This window comes from Brachypodium distachyon, chromosome 1 (assembly GCF_000005505.3).
Source record: "Brachypodium distachyon strain Bd21 chromosome 1, Brachypodium_distachyon_v3.0, whole genome shotgun sequence".
Taxonomy (NCBI): Eukaryota; Viridiplantae; Streptophyta; class Magnoliopsida; order Poales; family Poaceae; genus Brachypodium; species Brachypodium distachyon.
Genome location: NC_016131.3, coordinates 43,377,576 through 43,402,764, shown reverse-complemented (window position 1 = coordinate 43,402,764; position 25,189 = coordinate 43,377,576). Strand labels below are relative to the sequence as shown.

At 43.8% G+C, this 25,189-nt stretch overlaps 3 protein-coding genes across 4 annotated transcripts; all 3 read right to left on the bottom strand.

Annotated features, from left to right (window-relative positions):
* Positions 1-1,202: 1,202 nt before the first annotated feature.
* On the bottom strand, positions 1,203-4,439 carry LOC100833537 (NEP1-interacting protein-like 2). 2 transcript variants are annotated; one of them, XM_010229516.3, is made up of 5 exons: positions 4,010-4,439; positions 3,614-3,792; positions 2,915-2,998; positions 2,606-2,773; positions 1,203-1,574 (listed from the first exon to the last, which is right to left on the bottom strand). In XM_010229516.3, exons 1-5 carry the CDS (start codon positions 4,146-4,148, stop codon positions 1,452-1,454), a joined length of 693 nt encoding a protein of 230 aa, XP_010227818.1. In that variant the 5' UTR covers positions 4,149-4,439; the 3' UTR covers positions 1,203-1,451. The 2 variants fall into 2 exon arrangements, with proteins under 2 accessions (XP_010227818.1, XP_003560881.1); XM_003560833.4 differs by having other exon boundaries at positions 2,606-2,770; positions 4,010-4,434.
* A 335-nt stretch (positions 4,440-4,774) lies between these two features.
* Positions 4,775-7,732, bottom strand: LOC100831623 (uncharacterized protein At5g39570). The gene is made up of 2 exons (XM_003563993.4): positions 6,539-7,732; positions 4,775-5,094 (listed from the first exon to the last, which is right to left on the bottom strand). The coding sequence occupies exons 1-2, from the start codon at positions 7,607-7,609 to the stop codon at positions 5,011-5,013; spliced, it is 1,155 nt and encodes a 384-aa protein (XP_003564041.1). The 5' UTR covers positions 7,610-7,732; the 3' UTR covers positions 4,775-5,010.
* Positions 7,733-9,068: 1,336 nt separating this feature from the next.
* LOC100831321 (probable serine/threonine-protein kinase SIS8) lies at positions 9,069-21,713 on the bottom strand. Its single transcript, XM_003563992.4, has 13 exons — positions 20,970-21,713; positions 19,717-20,154; positions 19,313-19,416; positions 17,773-19,145; positions 17,249-17,289; positions 15,713-15,781; positions 14,607-14,707; positions 12,444-12,522; positions 12,239-12,337; positions 12,074-12,142; positions 11,098-11,147; positions 10,827-11,003; positions 9,069-9,782 (listed from the first exon to the last, which is right to left on the bottom strand). The coding sequence occupies exons 1-13, from the start codon at positions 21,474-21,476 to the stop codon at positions 9,668-9,670; spliced, it is 3,222 nt and encodes a 1,073-aa protein (XP_003564040.1). The 5' UTR covers positions 21,477-21,713; the 3' UTR covers positions 9,069-9,667.
* Between the last annotated feature and the right edge of the window lie 3,476 nt (positions 21,714-25,189).

The following is a 25,189-nucleotide window of genomic DNA, read 5'->3' as shown; positions in this document are numbered from 1 at the left end:
ATAGCACCAGTCATATAAGAACTTGTATTGCATAAGCAATTTAGTACAACATCTCGCAAAATGGGATCAAATGATACATCAACTTGTATGTGTATTCGTATCTCGTACAAGGGGTGCTCTGGTGAGGACAAGCGTCCTCTCGTGATGGAATATGACATGCACCCGTCATTTGAAATTTTGCAGAACCCCTTAGACACCAAATTCCTTTCCTTTTATTTTGTAATCCCTTCCCGTCTCAATTCCTAATTCCCCAAATCCCAATGAGCACCCAGACGACAATGGCAACGTCTGTTGCAACGACATAGATTCCTAAGCGTGATAGGTTGAGTCGACGAGTCGATGGCGGCAGATGCATCGATACCACAACTGCACCCAAACTGGGGTGACTGACGGCGAGAAGCACAAACTGACGGAGATGAAAACATACCGTACCGCAGGTAGCCTTGGTCCCATCGTCGAAGCTATGGTTCATATGGCATTGTCTCCGCCGTCGTGCTCGTGGTGAGAGAGCAGACGAAACGATCAACGAAGGAGAGACGAAGGGGGTACGAAAGAAATTTGAAATATGAAGAAAACATGGTCGCTTTTGCATATTTCCGTTTCCTGTAGTCGCTAGGGACCAAAAAAAAAGTCCAAAGGAGGAAAACACCAAAAAACACCTAAAGATGCAGTGTGGCACCCACATGACAGATTCAGACTAATCGTCATCTAATCACACAATTAACAAGTTGACGTACCACTTGAACCAATTTTGTAAGATGTATTAAACTGTTCGAGCAATACAATTTCTTGTATGGCTTGTGTTATTGTCTGTTTCTTTTTCCTCACATAAAACCATATTTTGCATCAGGGTCTACAAGTTGTTCTAGCTTTATGTAAGACAAACTTTCTCGCATAAAACCATATCGTGCACAAAAATTATCAACTTTAAGACAAAAAATGGAACATACAGATAATGTTTTTGGAAAGAACCAAAACTGGAACCATACGAATATACGATGCAGAGGAGACTAGAATGGCTTGTGGCAGTAGATATTACCATGTGCTGACAGAGCTGAAGTTAGCTTGTCTGTTGAGAGGGAGTGACCGACGACTGCTTATCAACTGCAAATCAACATAATCTTTACCAGGTACATACGGTTAATAAAACTGGGACACTGCACTGAGATCATAATGCACAGCCAGAAATTCAGATATAAGTATAACCGGTCAGCAGAACAAACATATGTCACTTTCACATCCCAACTGGGTAAGAAAAAAACATGATCCTCAGAATATCTTATGTACATGGCCGTCTTATTTCCAACGTACAAACAACATGCAAGGCTTAATTTACACTGCTATTTATTAGCTTTCTATATATCATGAGAACAGATACTTTACACAGGTATGGCGAACTGATAACTACGGAGTACATCCTAAGAAGAGAACACAGAATGAAGGTCATCTATCTACACATCTTGCCTACATACAGGGCATGAACCATGGCCAATGAGCCATTTGTCCACACAAGGTTGGTGGAAAGAGTGAGAACACTTCGGCAACCTCCTTGCGGTCTCTCCTGTCACAATATCCTAGGACAAGAGAAGACTGTCAGGGTGTTGAAAACAAAGTTAAAAATAAGAAAGAAATACAGAAGCTGATTCATCATGTAACAAATGAGCACAGATTCTGCTCCCACACATTCATAAACTAACACAGGCTTTCTAAAAAAACAGAGAGAAGGTTTCCTTAGTTACACCAAAAGGATCTATAATTTAAAAATAACATGTAATGTGAGAATGATATGGGGAGCATACAGCAACAGGTCAATGACACGTCGGTGTTATTCTTAAACTCGGATGACCTTTGTCGCGTGTTACTAATCAATTTGACCCCAAGAGCTGGTCACTAAATTTCCTAAATCTTCAGAACTAACATATAGCTGTGTGTAAGCAGAAATCAAGCAAGGAAGAGGAACTCCAACTATGACTTCCATCATGTGTTAGTTGCAGCTATCTACTGAGTTCCAACCAGATAATATATACCTTTCAGACTATATTTGTTAAGAGTTTAAGACTATAACGGGGAAATCATTTTTGGTAATTGGTTGAATGGCATAGGTAGCAAGTTTACAGCTAAGATTTTGGTGGGGGCGACCGCTCTTTGTTGGTCGATACGGCTATGCAGGAACGATATTGTTTTTAACAATCGACAATCTCCTTCTCTTATGCAGGTCATTTAACAGTGTACACATTGGCGTCATTCGTGGGCTTTGCTGCAGCAGGAGGACGACAGACCAATGAGTTTGGCTGCTTGTACGCAGGTGGAGCTGGTGGTCATGAAGGTTTTTACATGCAATGGGTGGCAGCTTAATCGCATATGCAAGCTCCATAGTGTGTGTGTTGTCTGGTTGTAATAAGCTACTATGAGTTGGTTTTTCCTTTCGTTCTTTGGTTGTGTGCGTCCCATTATGCGGAGGCGGGGTGCCAACTATATTTGGATGTATCCCCTTGACGCGATATTTCAGTTCAATAAAAGCTCTATTTACTGAAAAATAACGGGAAAATTATTTCAATACCAGGTAATTGCAAATAAAATATTTGAAGTAATGTTACACCTGTACCTGTAGGCAAATAGGGCAAGACAAGTTTTCATCAACTGGCTCTTGCTTCTGATCAGTCACCACATGGCATGGCAACTTCTTCAAGGAATCTTGTGAGAGTCCATATGATGAAGCTTCTCCAAGGATACCATGCAGATCATCATTGCCAAACTCTGCAACACCAACCTGCTGAATATCTTAAAATTCAGTACAAATATTACTTGTGCCACTAAGGGTAGAAATTTCATTTACTATACAATTAAATTTTGTTTTAGCAAGCATAAAGACAGTAACTATCAGTTGAGCACTTTCCCATATAGAATAACTGACCTGCCAGCGATATGCCATATATACTGATGGCTCATATTGCTCTTGCACAAACCGCGCATGAATGAGCTGATCCACAAAATCCCCCTGGAAACCGAACAGACAAATTTTAAGAACCTTATCCACGGATGATGGGTCAACAATTGCTAGTGTTGTCCACTGAATGACATAAACATTGGACCCCAAACTCAGTGTAGTAATAAGGGTAGTCATAGTGGGGAGTAACATAAACTAGTAACATCTATATCTTAATAGTCTATGTTACTACCTTAATAGTGGGTAGTAACATATTTGTGGTAACATAGAAAACCCTATTTATTATCTTATAGACTCATTCCACATTAAAAGGTGTGATGTGATGGTAACATATCTAGTTACTCCAAAACTCTCTCATCATTTAATAAATGCCACATCACCAAATTGCTTAGTTGGCACTCTTTGTTACCACCTGTGTTACTCCCAATATTAGTAGTCTAATATTAGGAACCTTACATTGAACATTGAAGAATATTTGATGTAATCCAGGCTAAAAAAGTCAAGCACTACTAATTTAAGACACCAACAAATTGATGAACGGTAGTAACAATATTATTATCCGAAGGTAGTATTGGAAAAGAAAAATGAAACATTATATACTACTTACTCGGTTAGATGACAATATACTTTACAAACTGAATTGTTGAACAAGCTCAGGATACGGACCATGGATGATGTACTCTGCGGGCTTGATCGGTCAGCGCACCAATAAGCACGAGAAGCCTCTAGGACTTCAATGGAGAGGACAGCGCCAGCAAATGCCCCCAATCCAGCTCCTCGTAGAACGCCGCTATCAGAAGCTCTCCCAGCCAATGCGCCGGTGATCGCCCCCGTCAAGCCTCCAGCTTCAGACATCACAGATACACATCAAAATCAGATCAGAAAAACTGAAAGCTTAGGCTGCTAAGGAAATGGAAATCAAATCTGCTATTTCTATCAAAACTTTAGGCTCGACGACTGTGTGTGTCCAAGGAAGAAATGGCAAAACCAGTCCTATCCCATCTCCACCAACCAAGAAGCGCTTGGAATCACCAACAAGAACTCAGGAGGCAGGGCACGTACCAACAGCGAAGAGGCCGGTGAGCACGCCGGAGAGTACGCCGGCGACGAGCCTGGGGAGACACGTCGCGGCCCGGTGCTCCTCCTCCGACGCCGCCCCCGGGGATCGCGGCGAGACCCCCTCTGCTGACGCCACTTCCATCCCGGTCCAAGGGGGCACCTCACCGCACCGCAGCTTAGCGCGGTGCCGGGAGTTGCGTGCGTGGTAGTTGGCGCATAGAGAAGGAGGCTCGCCGGTGGTAGAGAGGGGAAGGGAATGAAGCGTGACGCAACCTCAGAAACGAGTCGCCGCTTGGGTGGTGCCTGCTGCTTAAAGATCCAGTTTTCTGCGCTTTACTTCCATCCGGAGTAGTATTTTGATCGCGAATAATCATTCATGGATTCGGTCCAATTTAGGGCTGCCCAGCAGGCAGCAGTAACGTGCAGGCAGATAGCCCCTCCTTTCTCTTCGGACGCGGTTTGTCTGCTCCGGATTTGCGCGTGTAGAAAAAAACTGTTATTTTCTTCAAAGACATACGGAGCATGTGTAATTTTCTTTTCTGCAAAAAATGGTTATATAAGGGATGGTTGATTTAATACTTGCGCTGCCCTTCTCAAGAGGACAATATGAGAACGAACGGAAGGCGCGAGGACCGTCGCGTCTATGAGAACCGAAGAGATGTGCCGTAGGTGATCCGAAGGATCCGAAATCTTAACCGATTAATAAGAGCAAGCACAGATGGGAGCAATAAGCTGGAGCGGGACGGGTCTCCAGTGAACATCCAAGAGGAAGCACAGAACGGAATCACGTTTCAGACAATCCAGTCAACAGTGGCACCATCTGAAGCATACAAACAAGGTATAACGCAGTTCTTTTGGTCCAATTGAAATATATAAACCACACCCACAAGGACAAGTACATTAAAGAGGAATGATCCAGTGTCCGGAAGGGAAAGAGATCATCCTTATTCATGCAGTAGCTGGATATGGGGGCGATCGCAGCAGATCAAGACCGCGCTGCATGCTTAATCATCATAGTCGTGGTGGCGACGGTTGTGGTGCTTCTCATATCGTTTCTTCTTTTCATCATCAGAGTCGTCGTCGTCATCCTGTAGAATAGCAGCAGGAATTTAGTAGGGTTGACGAGAAAGATCTAATTTTAATACAGCACTTCTACGGTATTTGTCAGCATAGGAAACAGAATGTTTGGATGCTTCAAGAAATGCAGTAAAATTGCTCTTGCAAAAAAGAGAGAACTATACAGGAAAAACAAATGATACGAGAAAAATACTAACGGTACAAGAGAATAGAGGGAACATATTCCTGTTGCCATTGTTTTTGGCACCCTAATTTACTTGGTTCAACATTTACAGACCTTAATATACTCAGAATACGGGGAGGACAAATTATCAAATGTAAAACAATAGTAGATGATGATTGTATCACTCGTTCTTAAGACTGCATTCTTCTAACCGAGTATTCAATCTAGTGGAACTACCATTACACCTCATTTGGCACCCATCATTTGGGAAACCAACTTGTTTGGTTGGCACAGAATTGACCAAAGGATTCAATCTCAAATTCCATGGAATCATATTATAACTAAACCCAATTCCTCTCTAGAAGCCATCATTTCTCTGGAATTGTCTCTCACTCTACAAATCCATGTGGTAGACAAACATCATTTTTGAATCCGAAATTCAAATTCAACCAAATGAAGTCCAATCCAAAATTGGATTCAATTTTTATTTCTATCAAATGAAATTAAAAGATGGATGGCAAACGACCTGTTAACTGTAATTTTCCCTGTTTTGTTAAGCTACACTGTTCTCACAAATTATCGAGGGTGAGACTATGCCACATGTCTAACTGTTTAAAAGTATGCCAGTATTCAAGTGCATTTGCACAACACAGAAGCATCTATAGATGATCAGTATTTCAAATAACCAAAATAAATGCTATGTAATTATGTTGTCAATACTCAAAAGAAACATAAGCATTGCATATAATAAATCAGTTTCATTAAACTCATATTGATATAGAACAGAAACACGTTTATGTGGTAATAGATTGTATTCCAGTGAACTAAGCAATAAGTACTCCACTAACCAGCTGAATAGAACATGTAACTAACAGTCTACTATTTAGCTAGTGAGGTTTTCAACATCTAAACCTACATTATATCAGCAACTATCTTTTTCTTAACCAGGCATGATTTTTGAAATTTGCTTGGCATGCAAACTCTATGCTCTACTAAATTCTACTCCAAGGCCTAACGATTATCAGCTAGGTACCATCAGCTAACGATCATGTATCCATCAGCTAGAGTATAAGATACCATCATCTAACGATCATCAGCTAGGTACCATCAGCTAGAGGATAAGATACCATCAGCTGAGGATCATATATAATCGAAATGGCAAAAATGTCCATATCCATCACACCCCTCCTATGCCAAGGCTGCTTCAACCTTTCCTCAGCCCATTCACTAAAGCAAGTTAATCACTAGAACATCCATAGGCACAAAGTAAACAAACACAGTGAGGAACTTACATGCTTCTTACGGCCGTGGCTCCCCTGGTACTCCTCACCCCCGCCATAGCTCGGCTTCTCATACCCACCACTCTGATATCTGGGCTTCTCCTCTCCATAGCCATATGAACCCTGAGTCTCCTCTCCATACGGCTTCGGCTTCTGGTACCCAGAGCCATATGCACCTTCGTCCTCCACTTGCGCCTTCTTCCCGTATCCATACCCAGAACCACCGTAGCTGTCATCCTCAGTCTTCCTGCCATAGCCATGCTCCGAGGAACCATAGCTGTCTTCCTGCTTCTTTCTTCCACCATACCCACCACTACCGTACTCCTCTCCCCCCTGCGGCCTGTTTCCGTACCCCGACCCATAGCTCTCCTCCCCCTGTGGCTTCCTTCCGTACCCAGAACCATACTCCGATCCGTAGCTCTGCTCCACCTGCGGCTTAGATCCGTACCCAGAGCCGTAGCTCTCCTCCTGCTGCGGCCTGGTCCCGTACCCAGATCCATAGCTCTCCTCCGCCTGCGGCTTGCTGCCGTACCCAGAGCCGTAGCTCACCTCCTCCTGCGGCTTCCTGCCATATCCAGATCCGTAGGTGTCCTCCTCCGTGCGCTGGGGCTTGGATCCATAGCCGGATCCGTAGGACTGCTCCTCCTCTTGCTGTGGGCGGAAGCCATAGGCGGGCTGGGGCTTGGATCCATAACCGGAGCCGTAGGACTGCTGCTCCTCCTCCTGGGGGCGGAAGCCATAGGCGGCCTGGGGCTTGGATCCGTAACCGGAGTCGTCACCGTAGGACGGCTGCTGATGCTGCTGCTTCTGCTCTTGCTGGGGGCGGAAGCCGTAGGCGGGCTGGGGCTTCTGGTGGTGCGCGTAGGGGGATGGATCCTCGGAGGCGTAGTGGGGCGCGTCGTAGGAGGTGGAGGGCGCGGAGCAGGGGTAGCAGGTCTCGTCGGAGGGCGGGAGCGGGCGGCCGAAGGTGACGAAGAGGTCGTAGCCGCCGCCGTAGGGCGTGGAGTCGAACTCGTCGAAGTCGTCCGGCTCGTCGGTCGGGGCGTCGCGGGACCTGGAGCTGCCATAGTACGCGGTCGCCATGGCGGTGGTTCTCGTGAGGCGATCGGGGAGAGGGGAAAGGGGGAGCAAGATCAAGAGTGGTGTGACTTGGGAGGAGAGAATCAAGGAGGAGGCGCGTGCTTAATACTCTGCGATTAAACGCGTCGAGGTCGTGTGGGGATGGATGGATGCCAGATCTGGCGGGAGGAGACGCGGGGGTGCACGTGGTGGCAGATCCGTGGCTGGGCGGCTCCGGAAAGACAGACAGCCGACAAGCGATACGGAGATGCTGGATGCGCGGCGCTGGCAACGGGTGAACGGACCAGGTAGGACGAAAAGATCGAGTTCGATGTTATCGGACGTTTGCTAACTCGAGATTCGTTAATCGTTTGGTTGGTTAACTAAAAAACATAACCAAACTTCTTTCGATCTCAAACAGCGTAAGCTCGCTAACGAGCTCGTCTCGTACATCACTTGTGAGTGTTCATTAAAAATTATTTTGCTGCTTGAAGTGTGTTGTTATTTCTCTTTTATTGTGTTATTTTCAATTTTTATAGACCGTTCATTTTCTGACATATTTTGTTTGCTATAAAAATTTATCCTAAACGACTCTGGTGCTTGGTCCTAGCGTTGGCTAACGAGCGCGCTTGGTTCGTTAAGATCGTTATTGTTAAGAGACCATTGTTCGGTTCGGTTCATTAAGAGCTCGCGAGCGTTCGTTAAGTCGTCGCTCGGCTGCCGTGGAGGGTAAACAATGCGACTCTGTGTACGGGAGTTTTTGGAAAAAATTCTTCCATCCGTTACATACTAGGTGACGAAATATTACATGTATTTAGAACATTTTATTACATGTATCTAGCACATTTTGAGTCAATTAATACGGAAGCATGTGGTTTGTTGGCGCATGTTGCGGCGTTTACTGTGATTTTTACTGCATGATTTGGCTAAACACGGAAATGTTAAGCTGGAGCAAGTGTGTACTGTGTAGTGTACAGCGGCGCATTCGCTATCCCGCGGTTGCCGCCATGAATCATGACAAAGACATGCTTCCCTGCCTTTATTTCTCCTGTGCCCCCTCTCCCTGTAACTCAATGTCGGAGTACAGTTTTCTTCAAGAAAATCATGACAAAGACATGACAAGAGGAGCAACTCAACTAGAACGACTCAAATTGCGATAGAGAAAGGGGAAATATGGGAACTTGTTCAACTGTTCCTAGGGCGTGTACATTTGAAGGGGTTAGTTTCATGTGAAGCAAACAGTCAATTACTCCCTCCGTTCCATATTAAGTGACAAAATATTACATGTATCTAGACGTTTTTTAGATACAGATACATTCATATTCACTTAATATGGGACGGAGGAAGTACCATTCTAATCTCTCAGGATATTTCTTGTACACATGTACACCCACAAATAAATAAGGAATAAAAGAACGAACGCTGTCAAAAAAAAAGAAATAAAAGAACGAACAGTCAAAACTGCTGCAGCAAAAAATGGCCATCAAGTACAACGAACAGATTTTCTTTTGCAATCTAACTGCCAATTCTGACAAATTTGCCCAGGTGTGATATACATAAGGAGCTGCCACAGTGGTTCAAGCCTGATGCAAAAGGTGAAACGACATTTCTGTTGAATAACATCAAAACTGATGATCCTAAACATGAATACTCCACCTTTGGGTGGAGGACTGAAAAACAGAAAACATGACTAGAGAAAGGAGGATCCCATTCTACCTGACACGCCGAGTTCCAAGTCTGAACTCAGACGTGTTATTGCCCAATATCGTTGTGCAGTAATTTTCCTTCAAAATTCTTCTTTGCTTGATGCATGGATTTATACTTGGATTGTCTTCCATCCGACTGACCAAAGCAGTAATGCTATGCAGATCTTTGCCAGCTTCAGTGGAAACTTTACAGCTGTACTTGGAGAACAGAAAGAACAAAATCTCATCTCAGCTGTTCTATCCCTGACATCCATTTGATGTTGCTATACAAAATAATGGTATAGTTACAGATGGGCAGCTGCTGGAAGGCATGAAAGACCAATCCACCATTGTTTTTTTCCGTATGTTGTCAGCTGATGTTGATCTACAGTTTTTCTTAGTCGTCTGTTTGCTGTACCCGCTGTCTTCTTGGTTGGTTGGCAGACAAATTTTTCAATACCCGTTTTAAGGCAGCCATGATCTCAGAAAATGATGGCCGCATCTTTGGGTCTCTACAATAACACAAGATACAAAATACAACTGAGGCCCTAAGCATATATAAGTTGGACATATAAAAGATTGATGGAGGCAGAGAAGAAAAGGTCCTTTAAGACATAAAAAGGTAATGCATATAAGAGTACGACTAATCTATACCTAGGTATGGTAACACATCTCACTAGTTTTGTACATGAAACTGCAGCATACTAATTTCCACTTTGTTAAAAGCATGAATATGGTAACCTGTTACGATTTTAGTATCAACCATCAGATGGTGATCAATGGTAATAAGTGTATGCGTTAAAAGTAATTACTAGCACATCAATTGTGTTATAGAGTAAGGTAATCCATATTTAGGCATCGGTAATATGTTTAATCCTTTTGTATAAAGCAAATTAATTACTTTCTCATGTTCACGCACAATGAGACAACAAGTTCTTTGCTCAAATGCCAAGACATAGAAATGAAAGACAAATTCAGAGAAATTGCCTTTACTTTCACCTTTATGAAAAATAGAAATATGATAAGAACTTTAACAAATTATCATTCAAGTAAAATAACTACTAATCTGATATCTGAACAACAAACAAGATTTTGACTTCGAAGCAGGACACTAGCAACTTCTCCTATAACGGAATTGAAAATACAAATATCCCGGTAAAAATGTCATCGAGAACTCTGATATATGTAAATAATAGAGAAAAACATAATGTAGTAAGAGATTAGTCATAACATGCCCTCTTTCTCCAGCATAAAAAAGACGACGAGATTTTCGCTAGATGGTGCCCTTTCTAGAAATTAAAAGGTTAAGTAAAGTTGGTCAGATTCAAAATTCTGACTTCTCCTTGTATCGTGTGAAAAATGGGACTTTATAACTAGGATTTGATGTTGACTAGTAAAATGCAGAAGGCCTTCAAACAGAACAGCATCTCGCAGCAAAATACTCCATAAAAAGGTTTTGCATAGTAGAGAAAATAACATAAAAATTTCAGATAATGATGTACTGTATATGTTTATAAAACAACCAATTGACCAGCACAAAGTTAAAGCATACTAACGTCTGCCAGCATCTCTGTATTATCTCTGCTACAGCAGGATCCACGTCCGCCGGAATGTCAAGGCGCCGTTGCTGAAAACCAACAGCTCCAACAACTTGCATGGGATTCATACCTTCCCATGGCTGCAGTAATGTACACAGTTCCCATAATATAACCCCATAGCTGAAAACATCACATCTGCCAAAATGCATAACTTAGTAAGTATTATATTGAAACATTTGTCAAAGAAAATAAGGTAAAACAAACAAATGGGATTAACACGAAAAACTACTTCTCATCTGATGGTTCATTTCGAAGTACTTCTGGCGCCATCCACTCCGCCTGCAATTTATGCAGGTGGTCAGTATTATCTTAGAACCAACTGCACAACACAAATAAGTTTTTGACTAACATTCGATAGCTCACGAGTTAAAAAGGAGTACACAGATATGAGATCGCCAAACTTCTATGTTTCTACAAGACACAATGCTAACTTGACTATACTACGACAAACACACAGCCAGGACAACTCAGGAACAAGCTAAATCAGTCGTGCCTAAGTACTTATTTGAAATGGTCACATCAAGTCTACTGTTAATATGCTGATATTCAACCATCCTTTCAATCTGCAGGAGCTCCAAGATAGGATGTAGACTAACTATGCATGATCAAAAGATAAATCAATATGCAAGTTCACAGAAGACACAAGTATGAGCTGTAAATATTCTTATGGGTCTGACCAAACAACCTTCTCAAAACCCCTCAGGCCTTGTTTTGGCACTAGTATTTTTCTAGGGTTTGTAGTGTATTATCCCCTCCAAATGCAGAAACGCTAAAACCCCGAATGAGCTGTTTGTTACTTGGTAGGCTTGGATTAGAGGGGAGGATTTCGAGATATCCCCCACAAAACACCTCATTTTTTTGACAATTAAATACACTACACCATACTAGTGTTTTTGGGTGGAAGGGGGTTTGAGAGTATTGGGTGAACATCCAATCCCCTCAGATACCCAATCCACTTGGGGCTAAAAATACACCCGTACCAAACAAGGACCCAAGCTACTTGCACCAATCATCCTCGCAAATTAAAATCAAGGCGGCTAGCATCTCAACTTTTCCTACACAATGGAGTCATGCATGGCATTATCCCCTACGTATCCATATCATAGTGAGCATAAGTTGCATATATTCTCGCTGTTCTTCAAACAAAAAGGTTTCTCATATACAAGTGAAAATGTTTGATTAAACACAACCATAAGAAGGCTTACTGTTCCAGCTGTAGATCTTGAGGAGAGGAAGGTACTATGCTTTATACGTGATAAACCAAAATCACAGACCTAAATAATAACAAGACAAGTGAAAATGGTTATACAGCTAGAAATGCCACACGAAAATCCAAAGCATGTCACTGCTGATGGGACCTGTTTTGTTACCTTCACAACCCAGTTCTTGTCAACAAGTAGATTTGGAGACTTCAAATCTCGATGGACTACAACAGGGGTGCAATTATGCAAATAGTTCATACCACGGGCCTGTGACAAACAAGAACCAAGTAGGCAAGTATAAAAATAAATTCTCAAATTTAGTCCGATGTTCTACACATAAGTTAACTAAGAGAACAATAACTTTCAGGCATACCACATCAAGTGCCATCCTTATACGTTTTCTTTCATCCAACTGGTTGTTTGGCCGACGGATCAGCCGAAACAAACTACCTCTGCATTGCCAATATCACAGTGAGTTATTATGCTAGCCAGTGAGTCTAGAAATTTACTTAGATAAAACATTGAGACCACGACAATATAAACCAGAAGAAAGTTTAAATACACCCTCAGATACATAATACAAGTCCTTTTGGACACTGAACAGTCTTCAAAATGGCACTTTGACCATAAAATTATATGTTCTTAAATATGCTGCCTCGCATAAAATAGCATATCATTATGAAAGTATTTCACAGCAATCTAGCCATATGAATTTGACATTGTCGATGGTAGTAATTATTTCTTTTGAGATTCAAAGATAAAATTGTTTGACTGGTGCATATTCTGATCGCATATATTGTGGCTCAGAGGGAATATATATATGCAGCTATATGGCTATATCTTGTTGTCTCACCCAGGTCATGTGACATACTCTTCAGATTATGGGGTATATCATTCTTCAGATTATTATTTTCTAGCATCTTCTGTATTTGTTGTTACCTACTTTGAATTTACTGCTCCTATGGGCACATATCCCCATTTTTCAAAGCACATAATGTACGGTCCCCAAAAAACACAAATTTAGTAAATTAACACTATGCACACATGCAAATTTTAAATATCCAATTCATTCATGCGATAGAGAAAAAATTAAAAGGCAGTGATAGTGCAAGATGCAGTCCATGTCTTTTTTGGGGGGGGTCTCCACTACATGGATGCAATATTGAAAATTGGCATGTCTATAGAACATTAAATGTACTACACCAACGGGTTTTTTTTTAGAAAGTGTGTCTTGCACTCTACACAAACAGCACACATGATCAGTTCAATTTACAGAGGAGCCATAAACATTTTGTGCAATTTGAATCCAAAGGGTGTCCAGACTCCAGAGTATGTTACCTTGTGCACCAATAGGATATAAAAAAGACCTGAATTAGTTGCTGCCTATCCATATGTGAGATTTTTCTATACAAACCAAACAGATAAAAAAAATGCACAACAATATTGTAGAAGTGGGTTGGGGATAATGCGTGTTATATCTCAGGACTAGACCTGGGCATGGGCGGCCTGGCTCGGCCTGAAGCCCAGTGTCCCAAAAAAAGCCCAGGATGGGTTAAAAATAGTTTTACCCGAAATATAGGTACAAGAAATCATATTTTATCCCGAAAATGATTATGTTAATATTTTTTAATACTCCCTCCGTCCAACAAAGGATGTCTCAACTTTAACTAAATTTGAATGCATCTATACACTAAGTCATGTCTAGATACATCCAAATTTTGACAAACTTGAGACATCCTTTGTTGGACGGAGGGAGTATGTAAAAAGAACTTTTTCCAGGTTTTCGGCCGGGCTTGGGGTTTTTCTAGCGGACTTTACTAAGCCCAGACCAGCCTGGGCTTTGCCCAGGTCTACTCAGGACCACCAGGTGCAGAATCAAACCCAGACTCCAATAAAGACACAACTGGACTCTTACTAGACAGTGAACTTAAAAGGATACTTTTATTGGACCCAAATACTCTCCAACTATTATCTATGTGACGTAGTGGGTGTTTGATTTTCCATGTGTTTAAAAGAAACTGACAGTGATTGCATCTATACAGGTTCTCAGGTGGCAATCGGTTCGGAGTCCCAAAGTCATTGTTAGTCTGCTACCTTGATCCTGTATTCCCAGCTAGTTGGTTTTCCATTCCCAGATTATACAGTTGCAAAAATTGAATAACCCTGCAGATAAGATCTTCACGAGATTGATCTGTATCAAGAATTACGTAAGAGAACAACCCCTCAGCTTGAGAAATTCTTGGAACAGCACATGAACCCACCAGGTAATTTCTGAATACCTATACTCATTCCACTCTATCTCCCAATGTTAGCTCCCGTTGAGCCTAATTCAACATTCTTTTTTTAAAGAAATGAGATATAGTCTGAACTAATCACCCTTTCATTTTGTAAGACAGAAAACAAAAGGCTAAAGATACTGGATTAAGAAAAATATTGAATTATGTGAAATGATGTGCAAAATAAGGCAAGTATTATTCAATTTATAAGTATCTTTACTAAAATAAAAGGACAAAAAATACAAGGGAGTAAATAGTACCTTGGAAGAAACTCAGTCAAGATAGAAAGATTAGGTACACGAGTGACAGCACCCATAAAAAGAACAACATTTGGATGCCGCAATCTCTTCATTATTCGCACCTATATTATTAGTAAGAAGAATGTGACAAACATGTTAAGTGTTATATATCTGTATATGTGAGCAGGTTGGCAAGGCCCAAGTGGCCCCCATGATGTATTGTATTTATACATAGCGTTGCAATGAGTAAAGTGTGCAGTAACTAGAGAGGGTGTCTATTTGGGTAGAACGAAACCAGAATAGGGAGGGGAACTTGAGAACAATTCATTCTTAATAAAAACTAAAACGGGTAAACAAGGCCTCCAGCCACCCTATCTATAAGGTGCCCACAACATATACATATAAAGGTAAACCAACTTGAACCATCCAAAGAGAAGATGCATGCACTAGTCACTACAACTAAAACTAATTTTCACTAAGTAACTCATCCCAAGTAATGCAACTACTGCAAAATCATCTAAAAGCCATGTGCTTACTGGGACTGGGGTTATCATTCACACTACTGCAATCACATGAACGGCACCTCACAAAACATGCCTTTTAGTAACATCCAGTGGAGCATTTGTTTCTTACTAGTGCCTAGGTGTGTAATTCAGGTTACTCCCTGGATTAAAACTATCATATACTATTTCTTTTCTTCTCTCTTCCGCATCACCCAAAACCCTAGTGTCTTTTATCGCATGCAAGCGACTTGTCTCTTTTCGGCTTTTTATCCGCTGTGTATCCTGATATGCAGAGGCTGGGTGTTGAACTCTACGGTTGTATTGGCTTAATGCGACAATGAGATCAATAAAGCGTCCGTTTTCAAAACGATCATGCAAAAGCCTATATGGATGCTCTTATCAATCCAGACATATGTATTTGTCAGATGTACAATGCAAGAAATTACCACCAACCAAATGGAAGATATGTGAAGGTTTGCATCCCTATGACTGCCTCAGGGGCATAACTTAACTGGTTCATTCACATTTAAAATCAGCGACACTTAATATGGATCGGAGGGAGTACTAAAACTATTAAAAAATACATTCCATAGTCTGCTGACATAATTGCAGAAAGTTATATACCTCAGCTTTTAATTCTTCCAGAATATCACTTGAAATATCTTGTTGCAAGAATTTCTTGACTGCAACTTCCTACAGGATGATCAAAATATAATGATGCAGAAAAAAGTTAAAAAAACGTAATAGGAGATATCATTAGGATTCACAGAGAATAGAGTAAAAAAAAGGAATGACATTTAAGTTAATGAAATCAACTAATGTCTTGCATGTTTTCTTTTTTACTTTCAATGAATAACTCCAAAACATTTTATAGTTCAGGTGGGCACAAGCAGTAACTGATCAAGGAAATGTTACCTAGAACATATATAACGATGTATGAGAAAAAGTAGCTGTCCCAGATAATTTTCATGCCTACAACTTCGTGGAATAGAATCGGAGCTGACAAAATGAATGATGTAACTCAAAAAAATATTTGAATTTATCCTTAGAACACTGAAGGCAATCTTTTTAAGAGCACCACCAAATGAAACTCTTAGTGTAGTGAAGGTAATACGGGTCCAGGATGATGGTGATTAATTGATCATGTATTGTTATTTGGCACAAAAGGTAGAGGAGTATCTACCTTACCATTATATTGAAAACAAAAGTTACAGAGCAGAGAGAATCGAAAGAGGAAGCCAAGGGAAAAACAGGCTGCTGCTGAAGCGAAAAAACAAATGAAAGCATCAAAATTGTGGAGTTGTCACAAGTTTGATCAAGCAGGACGGCCCAAATTTGCATGGACAGGCAGCAGCACTTGTTCTTGAAGTTCAGAGCTGCAACTCATCATATATTAACCACACGATAGTTGCTGGGGATAGGGTAATGACCGGTTGTTGAAGATCAGCATATATTACCACAGATGCAGGTCACAGGCAGCAAAAGAGACAGGACAGACATTTTGCACAGTGCAGCCGCTAGCTTGTGCAGCATGCTCCCACAGTTACATCGATGGTGGCTTTGTGTGAAACCAACTGGTTGGAGGGTAGTTGCTTCCAGACTCTTTGTGCACCTCAAGTGAAGCACAAGGTGGTGGCTAGATTCAACTGCAGGACAATGATCATATCTAGCGTGAGGAACACAAGTCTTGGCTACCATGTTATCGCAAGTGTTGAGGTGGCTCTTGAAAGCAAGACAGAGGAACAGTCTCGACAGAATGGCATGTACCCAAATATAATCTTACGTGCCAACATAGGATGGAATCAGTGAACAAATGAAAGAAACCTGAAGTGGCTGTAACAGTTTCATGCACGATGTCTTCATGATTACATTATCAGCAATTATGATTTAATGCCAGAGATTACAGTCAGTTGTTTCAGTGCAATCTGTAACAAGAGTGCGCACTGTTGAAGTGACGAAGATGAAGCATCGTTGCTAATCTCTGCCAAGGGCGAAAGTTCAGAGTTCATTTTCATCTTTAGCAATATGTTGACTATGATTTAAGAACCTCATACTTCTTGATTGCAGTTCTACTAAACAGACCAAAAGTTTAAGCTTATTATTTCAATCTGGTGACAAATAAGAAATACGGCAACCGGTTTTTTAAATAAAAGAACTTACCGTTCCATGCCATTCCCCTCTGTACACTTCTCCAAATGATCCTGAGGCACAAAAGAAGTTGTAAGTTGGAAAGAATGAAATACGATACACCATAATTTCAGTGTGAGTTTTCTGATATCTCATGAGAAAGTCATGTCAAATATCCTGAGGCACAAAAGAATAGAAAGTGGAAAAGAATACAATAAAACATTATTCTATTGTTTGCATTTTGCAAGCATAATACAACATTATTGCAGGGCATTTTTTATGTTATTTCATGGGAAAGCCATGTCTGGTGAATCTGAAAATTAGCTCAGTAATACTGCAAAGAAGCTGATGGTTAAAATTAGGGATGCAAGCAGGATCCCGCTTAAGTCCCACTTCTAGTTCATGAGGGATTTGCTAGTTCAAATTTTTGGCTCAATATTTGAACTAAAATTTATAAATTGGCCTACAAGTGGGTTGTTGGTGGGATCCCACTTGACACCCTAGTTAAAATATTAGCAGACCTATGAAGGGAAATATATAGATCAAGATAACAGTACCTAGCCCAACACGTTCTCCCAGAGTAATTTCTTCCCATTGGATTTCAAACTCCGCAACATCATCCAGAGCTATATCAGATCTTACACTCTCTGTTCCAATTGACTTGTCAGATATCCTTTCAGCTTCCTGAGGCACATCAACCAAAGCATTTCCTTGCTCAAGGGCATTGTTATCTTGTCCATGATCAATTTCCAACTGATCTTTATCCCAGAAGTCATGTCTACCTCTCCGGACAGATTCACTTGCCTCTGAAGAACTTGGCAAGCTAAGCAGACAACCGGGATCCAAGTATTCGTATTGCTTGTTAACAGCAGCGGTTGTAGCAACAACTGCAGCAGCAGTGGCAGCAGCAGCAACAGGCACATCTAGTTTAATATCACTGTTAGATTTAGCTGCAGCGACGACCATTGAAGATGCAACCACTGCAGCAGTTGCAACGGCAGCAGCTGTAACAGGCATTTGCGTTAAAAGTTGAAATGGATATTCCCGGGTAACTGCGGATGGTTCATACAGAGGTAAAGAGGGATTGCTGTTATCCCGGAAGTCTGAGGAATGATGAATACCCAACCCCTGGACAGGTTTAAGATCCAGAGGCATCCGGTGCGGAACACCCTTCTTTTGGAGTTCATGTCCATGATGATGTTGCAAGGAAGGATCATGACCACGGTGGTCGTGTGTTGTGGATTCAAGCTCATTCATCCTCTTTATCATTTCACCTTTCGTTTGAAACAGAGATGTGTCATACACAATAAGGTCTTTTGGCTGTTCCCTAGATTCTTCTGAAAACAGATCAGGTGGTGGCACAACTCCATTTTCAAGTAATACAGCATGGATCTTCTCGGCTAACTGGGGGTTATCTTTCGCAGCACTAATCATATACTCCGAGACATCTTTTACTTTTGTTCTCCGTACAGCTGGATCATTGCCTACCTCAGAAGATGACGGGGAACTTGATGATGAATTATTTGCTGCAATTGACTTTTCTTTGTTCTTCACAGTCACAGTATGGTCTATATTTCTCGATTCATGAATAATAGGTAAACTTTCACTTGCATGTGAGCTAACAGACAGTTCACCAAGCGAACTTGATTGCAAAGACCCTTGGTTGCCAGTCTGGCCAGATGTTGTGCCATAGGGACCTGAGTGCCCACCATTGTTAGGTGTGGATCCTTTTTCAAGTGTGTCGTTCTCAAAAGAACCAAACACAGAACTCGAAGCTTCACTAAAGGAAGAACCCAGCTGTGTGTTTCCATCATCTTTGCTACCATGGTGATTATCTGCAAAGAAACTTTCTTCAAATTCTCTACCCAAGTCTGCACCATCCGAAGGAATGAGAGTACCAGGATCTGACATGAGATCAACAATGTACTCCCTGCAAAAATGAGCAAGTACAGATGGTACCATGATAATGTATTAGTATAATGTAACTTGCATTCTCTCATTGTTAACGTAGGTTACAAAAAAAAGATATCCAGAAACACTCAATCCCATACTTAGTCCTGAAAGAACCAGTTTTGCGATCAAGGAATTGATAAGTACCTTCCATCATTGAATTTCACAATGTTCAAGGCTTCATCGTCTGATCCAGTGTACTGCCTTCCTTTAACTAGTCGACAAGGAACAGCAAGGTTGTCGGCCAACACCTAGGTTCAAGTTTGCAGAGAAGTAGATATTAGAGTCTAGATATTAACATATTAGAACAATCAAAGAACAAGTCTTGTCCAATTGATGCTTATGTGTTAGACCTATTATGTATGCCAAGGACTAGGAAGCTCAGAACAAGAATATAGTCAGGTTCTGTGCTACTACTAGAACAAGGAGAGCAAGAATGCGCCTGTGTCAAATTATGTCCCAAACATAAAATTGTGACAACAGAGCTTAGCACCAACTTTGCATTTAGAAAAAGAATGATGGCTCAGATGGCGATGCAATAGGTTACTGACCTTGAAAAGCAGTGCACGGTGACGAGCCAGACCAATTGTTAGCCGGCCCAGAGGCATAACTGCACTTCTTATAGTAGCTCTCAGCGAACTGCTCATATTCTGGTACTTCAACAGCACGTTTCCTGGATCAAACACTGGTCCACCCATGTAATTTGCAACTAAAACAGCTAACCTCTGAACCAAAATACGGTCAACAGAATGTGAAGTTTTTGAGCGAAATTCCGCAGCCATGATGAATGCCTTCTGCCCAAGTTCTGCAAGCTCAGAGTCTTCTGCTCTGTTGACCAATACAGCTTCTGTTTTGGCTCCATGCGAAAAAGGTTGCTGATGCAGTTCCATCAGAGAGGGTATGGTTGACAATGGAGGCTTGTCACCAATGACCCAAATGTCATAGAAACCATCCAAGATTTTGTCATCGTAGCTAAGGGCGTTGAAACTCTGTGAAGCACGAACAAATCTACCATATAAGGCAAGTAACGAAATGTATGAGTAGCAAATATGTAGTACTTCTTAACAATCTCTACCTAAGGAAAAGATAGTGGTCATTTTAGGACTATCAGTTCAGTGTTCATGTATCCAATTGTGGTTAGCACTATCTTCTACAAAGCAGCTGGTTTGTTCATAATTGCATTCGGATTTGCAAATGTTCAGTCCAGTAAGACATTGTTAACTCAGTTGACCGAACTTGGCCATTCAATTAGCGTGAAGATGTCTCTCTTTTTTTCTTAATGAATGTACAGATCCTAGGGCTCACTGCATCAACTGGGAATTAAGCAACTGAGCCTACTCACTCTCATTGTACTGAAAAACTATAACTCAATAAGGCCCGCTATGGACTTTCTGCCCTCATGCCAAAATGAGAACTCAATTCCAACTGGTAACAAACAATTGCCGAACACTGGGTGTATTATTCCTCAAAATTATAACCACAGAGCAACCAGGAAAGGAAACAAGCATATACCATTTCCAGCTAAGTTACATAACTACACTAGCACATATTCGACCCTCCATTTGTTGATTGAATTGAACAGTTATCAATAGAACGACACCATGATGAGCACGCCCTAACACACATCTCACCAAACAAATGTGTGATATATACATCTTAGTTCCATTAACCAACTGGATGGCCAGGTTGTGTCATCAAAGCACGCGTGAGATCCCATGGCAGTTACAATGCGGAACGCGTACTATAGGAACAAGTAAAGGCATATAGGATCGCCCGATGGAGGAAGGGATGAGAGAGTATCTACCCAATAGCGGAAGGCGACGACCTCGGCGGCGGAGCTCTGGAGCGGGCAGGAACCGAGGCTGATCTGCTTGGCCACCTCGATCTGCATCGCCTCGGGGTCCTCCCGCGCGCTCATCTCCAGCGCCAGCTGCATGTGGTACTCCTCCAGCTCCACCTCCTGCTTCTCCATCGCCCTCTTCCTCCCCTCGTCCCGTGTATCCCTCTTCGCCATCTCCTCCTCCTCCACCATCCTTTCCTCGACCGACGACGCCAACGCCAACTCCTCTGCTTCCGTCTCCAGCGCCGCCGCCGCAGCCGCAGCCGTCGGCAAAGGCGGCGGCGGCGGCGGCGGCCGTCCAGCTACGGAACTGAGCCAGCTCGAGATTCCAGACGCATGCTTATGCTCGTGGTGTCCCCCAGCTCCCCCGCCGCCTCCACCCTTTTTGGAGGACGGTGCGGGAGGGGCGGGCGACGAGGCGCCGTCGCTGGCGGAGTCGCCGATGTGGAGCTTCCTGAGGAAGTTTTTCATCACGCCACCGCCGACCCCGCCGCCGCCGACGCTATCTGTGGTAGTGGGGCGGTGGATCCAACATCGCTGCGGATGCAGAGGAGGCGGCAGGCGGAGGAGGATGGAGGCGAAGGAGTATTGACCTGCTGATTGCGAGCAGCCCAAGCCGCATTAACTTATTGTTTCCTCCGCTGCAACTGGCTGGTTGCTTGTTGCGGCTGCCTGCGCAATGCAAACAGTACTACTTGCTCCTCCTATTCTATTCTCCCGCTCCTACAGGCTACAGCTAGCTTAGCTTACTGTTCCCTCTCTCTCTCGCTATTCCTGACGAATTCACGATGCGATTAGGTGTTCTTAGCTTAATTCCATTTGGATTAATCATTATTAAATCGGCGCGCTTTGGTGTGATTGGTGGGCACTGACGCACTGTGTACAATTAATAAAGAAAGTTTTCCTTCTAGACATAATAATCAAGGAAAGGTCTCCTGCAGTGCGGAGGAAGGGACACGGCAGGTTAGGCCGCACCTACTACGCATGACAGGTGGGTCCCCACGTGGTGTGCGCCCACACGGCAGGGAACGAGCGTGGGTTCGCCGGACGTGACGTTCGCGTGACTACTCGGAGACGAGCAGACGCGATGCGACGAAGGAAGAAGCGGAAAACAACTTGTGGGAGGCGACATGCAGGAAAAGGGAGCCCGGAAAGCGAAGGCAGGCGAAGCGGGGCAGCTGCGTGGACCCGCCGGGGCCGATCTTCCCCGTCGTGCCTGGACTGGCTCGCCATTTTGGGCCGCTGGGTCTCTGTCCGTGGGACCATCGCTCGCGCTTGTGACAAGTGGGGCCCATTGGGGACCGTGTCTGGCGTCCCACTTGCCGCCGGGGGTGCCGCGGCGCTGCGAGCAGGGAGGCCAAGTTGGGCTGCTCCTCGTAAACCGCGCGCCCACAACCGCCACCATCTGGGGCCTAGGATCCCGGTTCTCCCGCAGCGGGCCTGCATGGCATTGGGCGTACCGAGCACCCACTGACCCACTCGCCCGTATTGGTAGGGTCGATCGCTCACTCGACAAATCCGACGCGGGTGGGAAGGACAGTACTGTTTGCCTACTGGGCAGGGTGGTGCGCCTTGCGGGCCCCGAGGAACAGCCACTAGGCAGTGGACCCGAGGTCCTGGTGGAATTTGTGGCCGTGTCGCTGGCCCTAGTGGCGAAATCTTTCTCTTGAGGGTGCGATTTGAGAGTACGTTTGATCGAGCTAATTTTTTTATAATAATATATATTTTTAATCATTTTTGAAAATGATACGTGTTTTGAAAAATTTTAAAAATAATACGGCCTCGGCCTGTCCCGGACCGATTGGATCCTGTCGGCCTAGCCGAAACTGATTTGGTCCAGTCGGCCTGCCAGGCCGACTGGAGGCCGGATGCTCAGAACATGGTGCCCACATGAGGCACTCGGTCTGGCCCAAGCCAACTAGCCAGTCGGCCTTGCTGTGGCCGATTGGGGCTGGGTGGGTCGCGGGCCCATCCTTTCTTTCTTTTTTCCTTTCCCCTCACTTCACTTCCCTTCTTCCTCCCATGCCCGAGCAGCCCAGACCAGCCATGCTCGTGCCCCCCTGCCTTCCTGCTTGTTCTTCATTTTCTCCTCAAATCTCAGTTTCCAGATTTGTGTTTGCATTCCCCTGATCCCGTCCTCGTCTCAAGCCGCACGCCCCAAACTTCCGGCGGGTCTGCGCATCCGCCGTTGCTGCAACCTGGGCCTCAGTACGACAGGGAAGGAGCAGAGAAGAGAGAGAAGAGGGAGGGGATCGGGTCAACCATGGAAGAAAAAACATGTAGGAGGTTGGGGGCATGGGGTCGGCAAGAGGAGGAAGAAGGGCTGGACGGGCCCAGAGGAGGAAGAAGGAAGGGAAAGGGTTACCTTCGTCCGTCGCCGCGACTGTCGCATGCGCAGGCCGCCGGCCATCACCGTGACTGCGTCACACGCAGGCCGCTGCCCGCCGGCACCGCCGCCTCGCAAGTAGTCGCCGCACTCAGCAGGGCGCCACCGCCTCGCAAGGCCCTCCACCGGCGGCTTGCCTCGCGGAGGTGGGTGCGACCACTTGCCATGCCTCCTCGCTGGCTTCACGGAGGTGGCTGCGACCACCGGCCATACCTCCTTACAGGCCTCCCTAGCACGAGAAGGATGGACATCGGCGGCAAGGGGAGGAGCTCCGGCGGCGAGGGCACGGGCTGCAGTTGCGATGGGAGGAGATCCGGCGGCGAGGGGCGGGCTCCAGCGGCGAGGGAACGAGATCCGGCGGCCTTCTAGATCCGGCGGCCTGGGGATGGGCTCCGGCGAGGAGTACGAGAGGTGCGAGAGAGAGAGAGAGAGAGAGAGAGAGAGAGAGAGAGAGAGACTAACGAGAGCAGGCAGAGAGACACACCCTAACTGGTCCATTCGGCCTGAGCGAAACCAACTAGGTTTCCCTCGCCCTGGGCCAGGCCGAGTGCCTCATGTGGGCCCCATGTTTGATATGGACATGATCACCATGGATACGACCATTAGAACCCTAATTGTTGGTGTATCTAATAACAATTATAATCAGGTGAATTCAATTACAAAATGTTTTCAATATGTTACTTGCAATGAGGCGGAGCTACTATCTTGTGTAATCTTATTATGTAGGCGTCTTAATGAACTTTACAAATCCAAAGTGAAGATGAAGTGTGATAGCCTGCAAAAGGAGATTCAAAGTGAAGCCTATCAAGTCTACTTTCCAACAAATCAAACGGCACATGATTCGGAGCTTGCTAGAGAAAGATATCACGAATTAAAGTTGAATCCGATTCGGGTCCGAGCTGCCAGGAGACCCGAATTTGTTTTAATCACCCAGGCCGCATTCGGAGTCCAAATCAAGACCTTTCCAACGGATCTGGCCCCATCAAGAGATTCCACTCGTGCTGACCGTGGCGGACAAAACAAGCTGACGGATCTGTTTTCTGTTTCCTAAAGAGTTGTAGTTTGTTAGGGAAGTTAGAGATAGAGTTGGATTTCGGCCTCCTTACTCAAGGTGGACGAAAATATCTCTCCCTCCTCCTATTTATACCCCATGAGCCCCCCTATGGAGCTTTGGGTTTTGATTAGATAAAGTTTAGCCATCTTTGCTACTTTCGTGTAATCGTGTGTGTCGGTTAGACCACCTGTTTTACCGTCGTCAAGACTCCAACTTATCGTCTCGTTAAGACATTGGTTTGATATAGTATACTCGCAATTTTAGATTGCATCTGCTATTTATCTTGTTCTTGCCTGTTCTTCGATTGCTTGCAGGAACAAAGACCTTCGTGGTCAGGTTGATCGTGCCCCCGCGTGATCAATAACCCTCTGGAGTTGGTGTATCGATTGCTAAGGCGCTGCCTCCTAGGCCGTAGTCGAATCGTCAACGTCAACTCCTACCCAAATCGAGAGTTATCAATCTCATCGAAAGATCGGGCCACCCCGACCCGCATCAATGTTCTGAGCAGCCGGCCTCCAGTGGGCCTGGCCAAGGCCGACTGGCCCAAATCGGCCTAGGCCAGGCCGAGGCCGTATTATTTTTGAAATTTCTAAAAAACACGTATTATTTTTAAAAGTAATTAAAAAAATGTATTATTTTAAAAAAATAGCTTTGATCGAAGGTCGAGTAAAAATGGATAGAAATCGTACAATAGGAATATTCTTTGGTCTCGAGTAATTCGTAGGATTTTTAGAGGACTTGAAT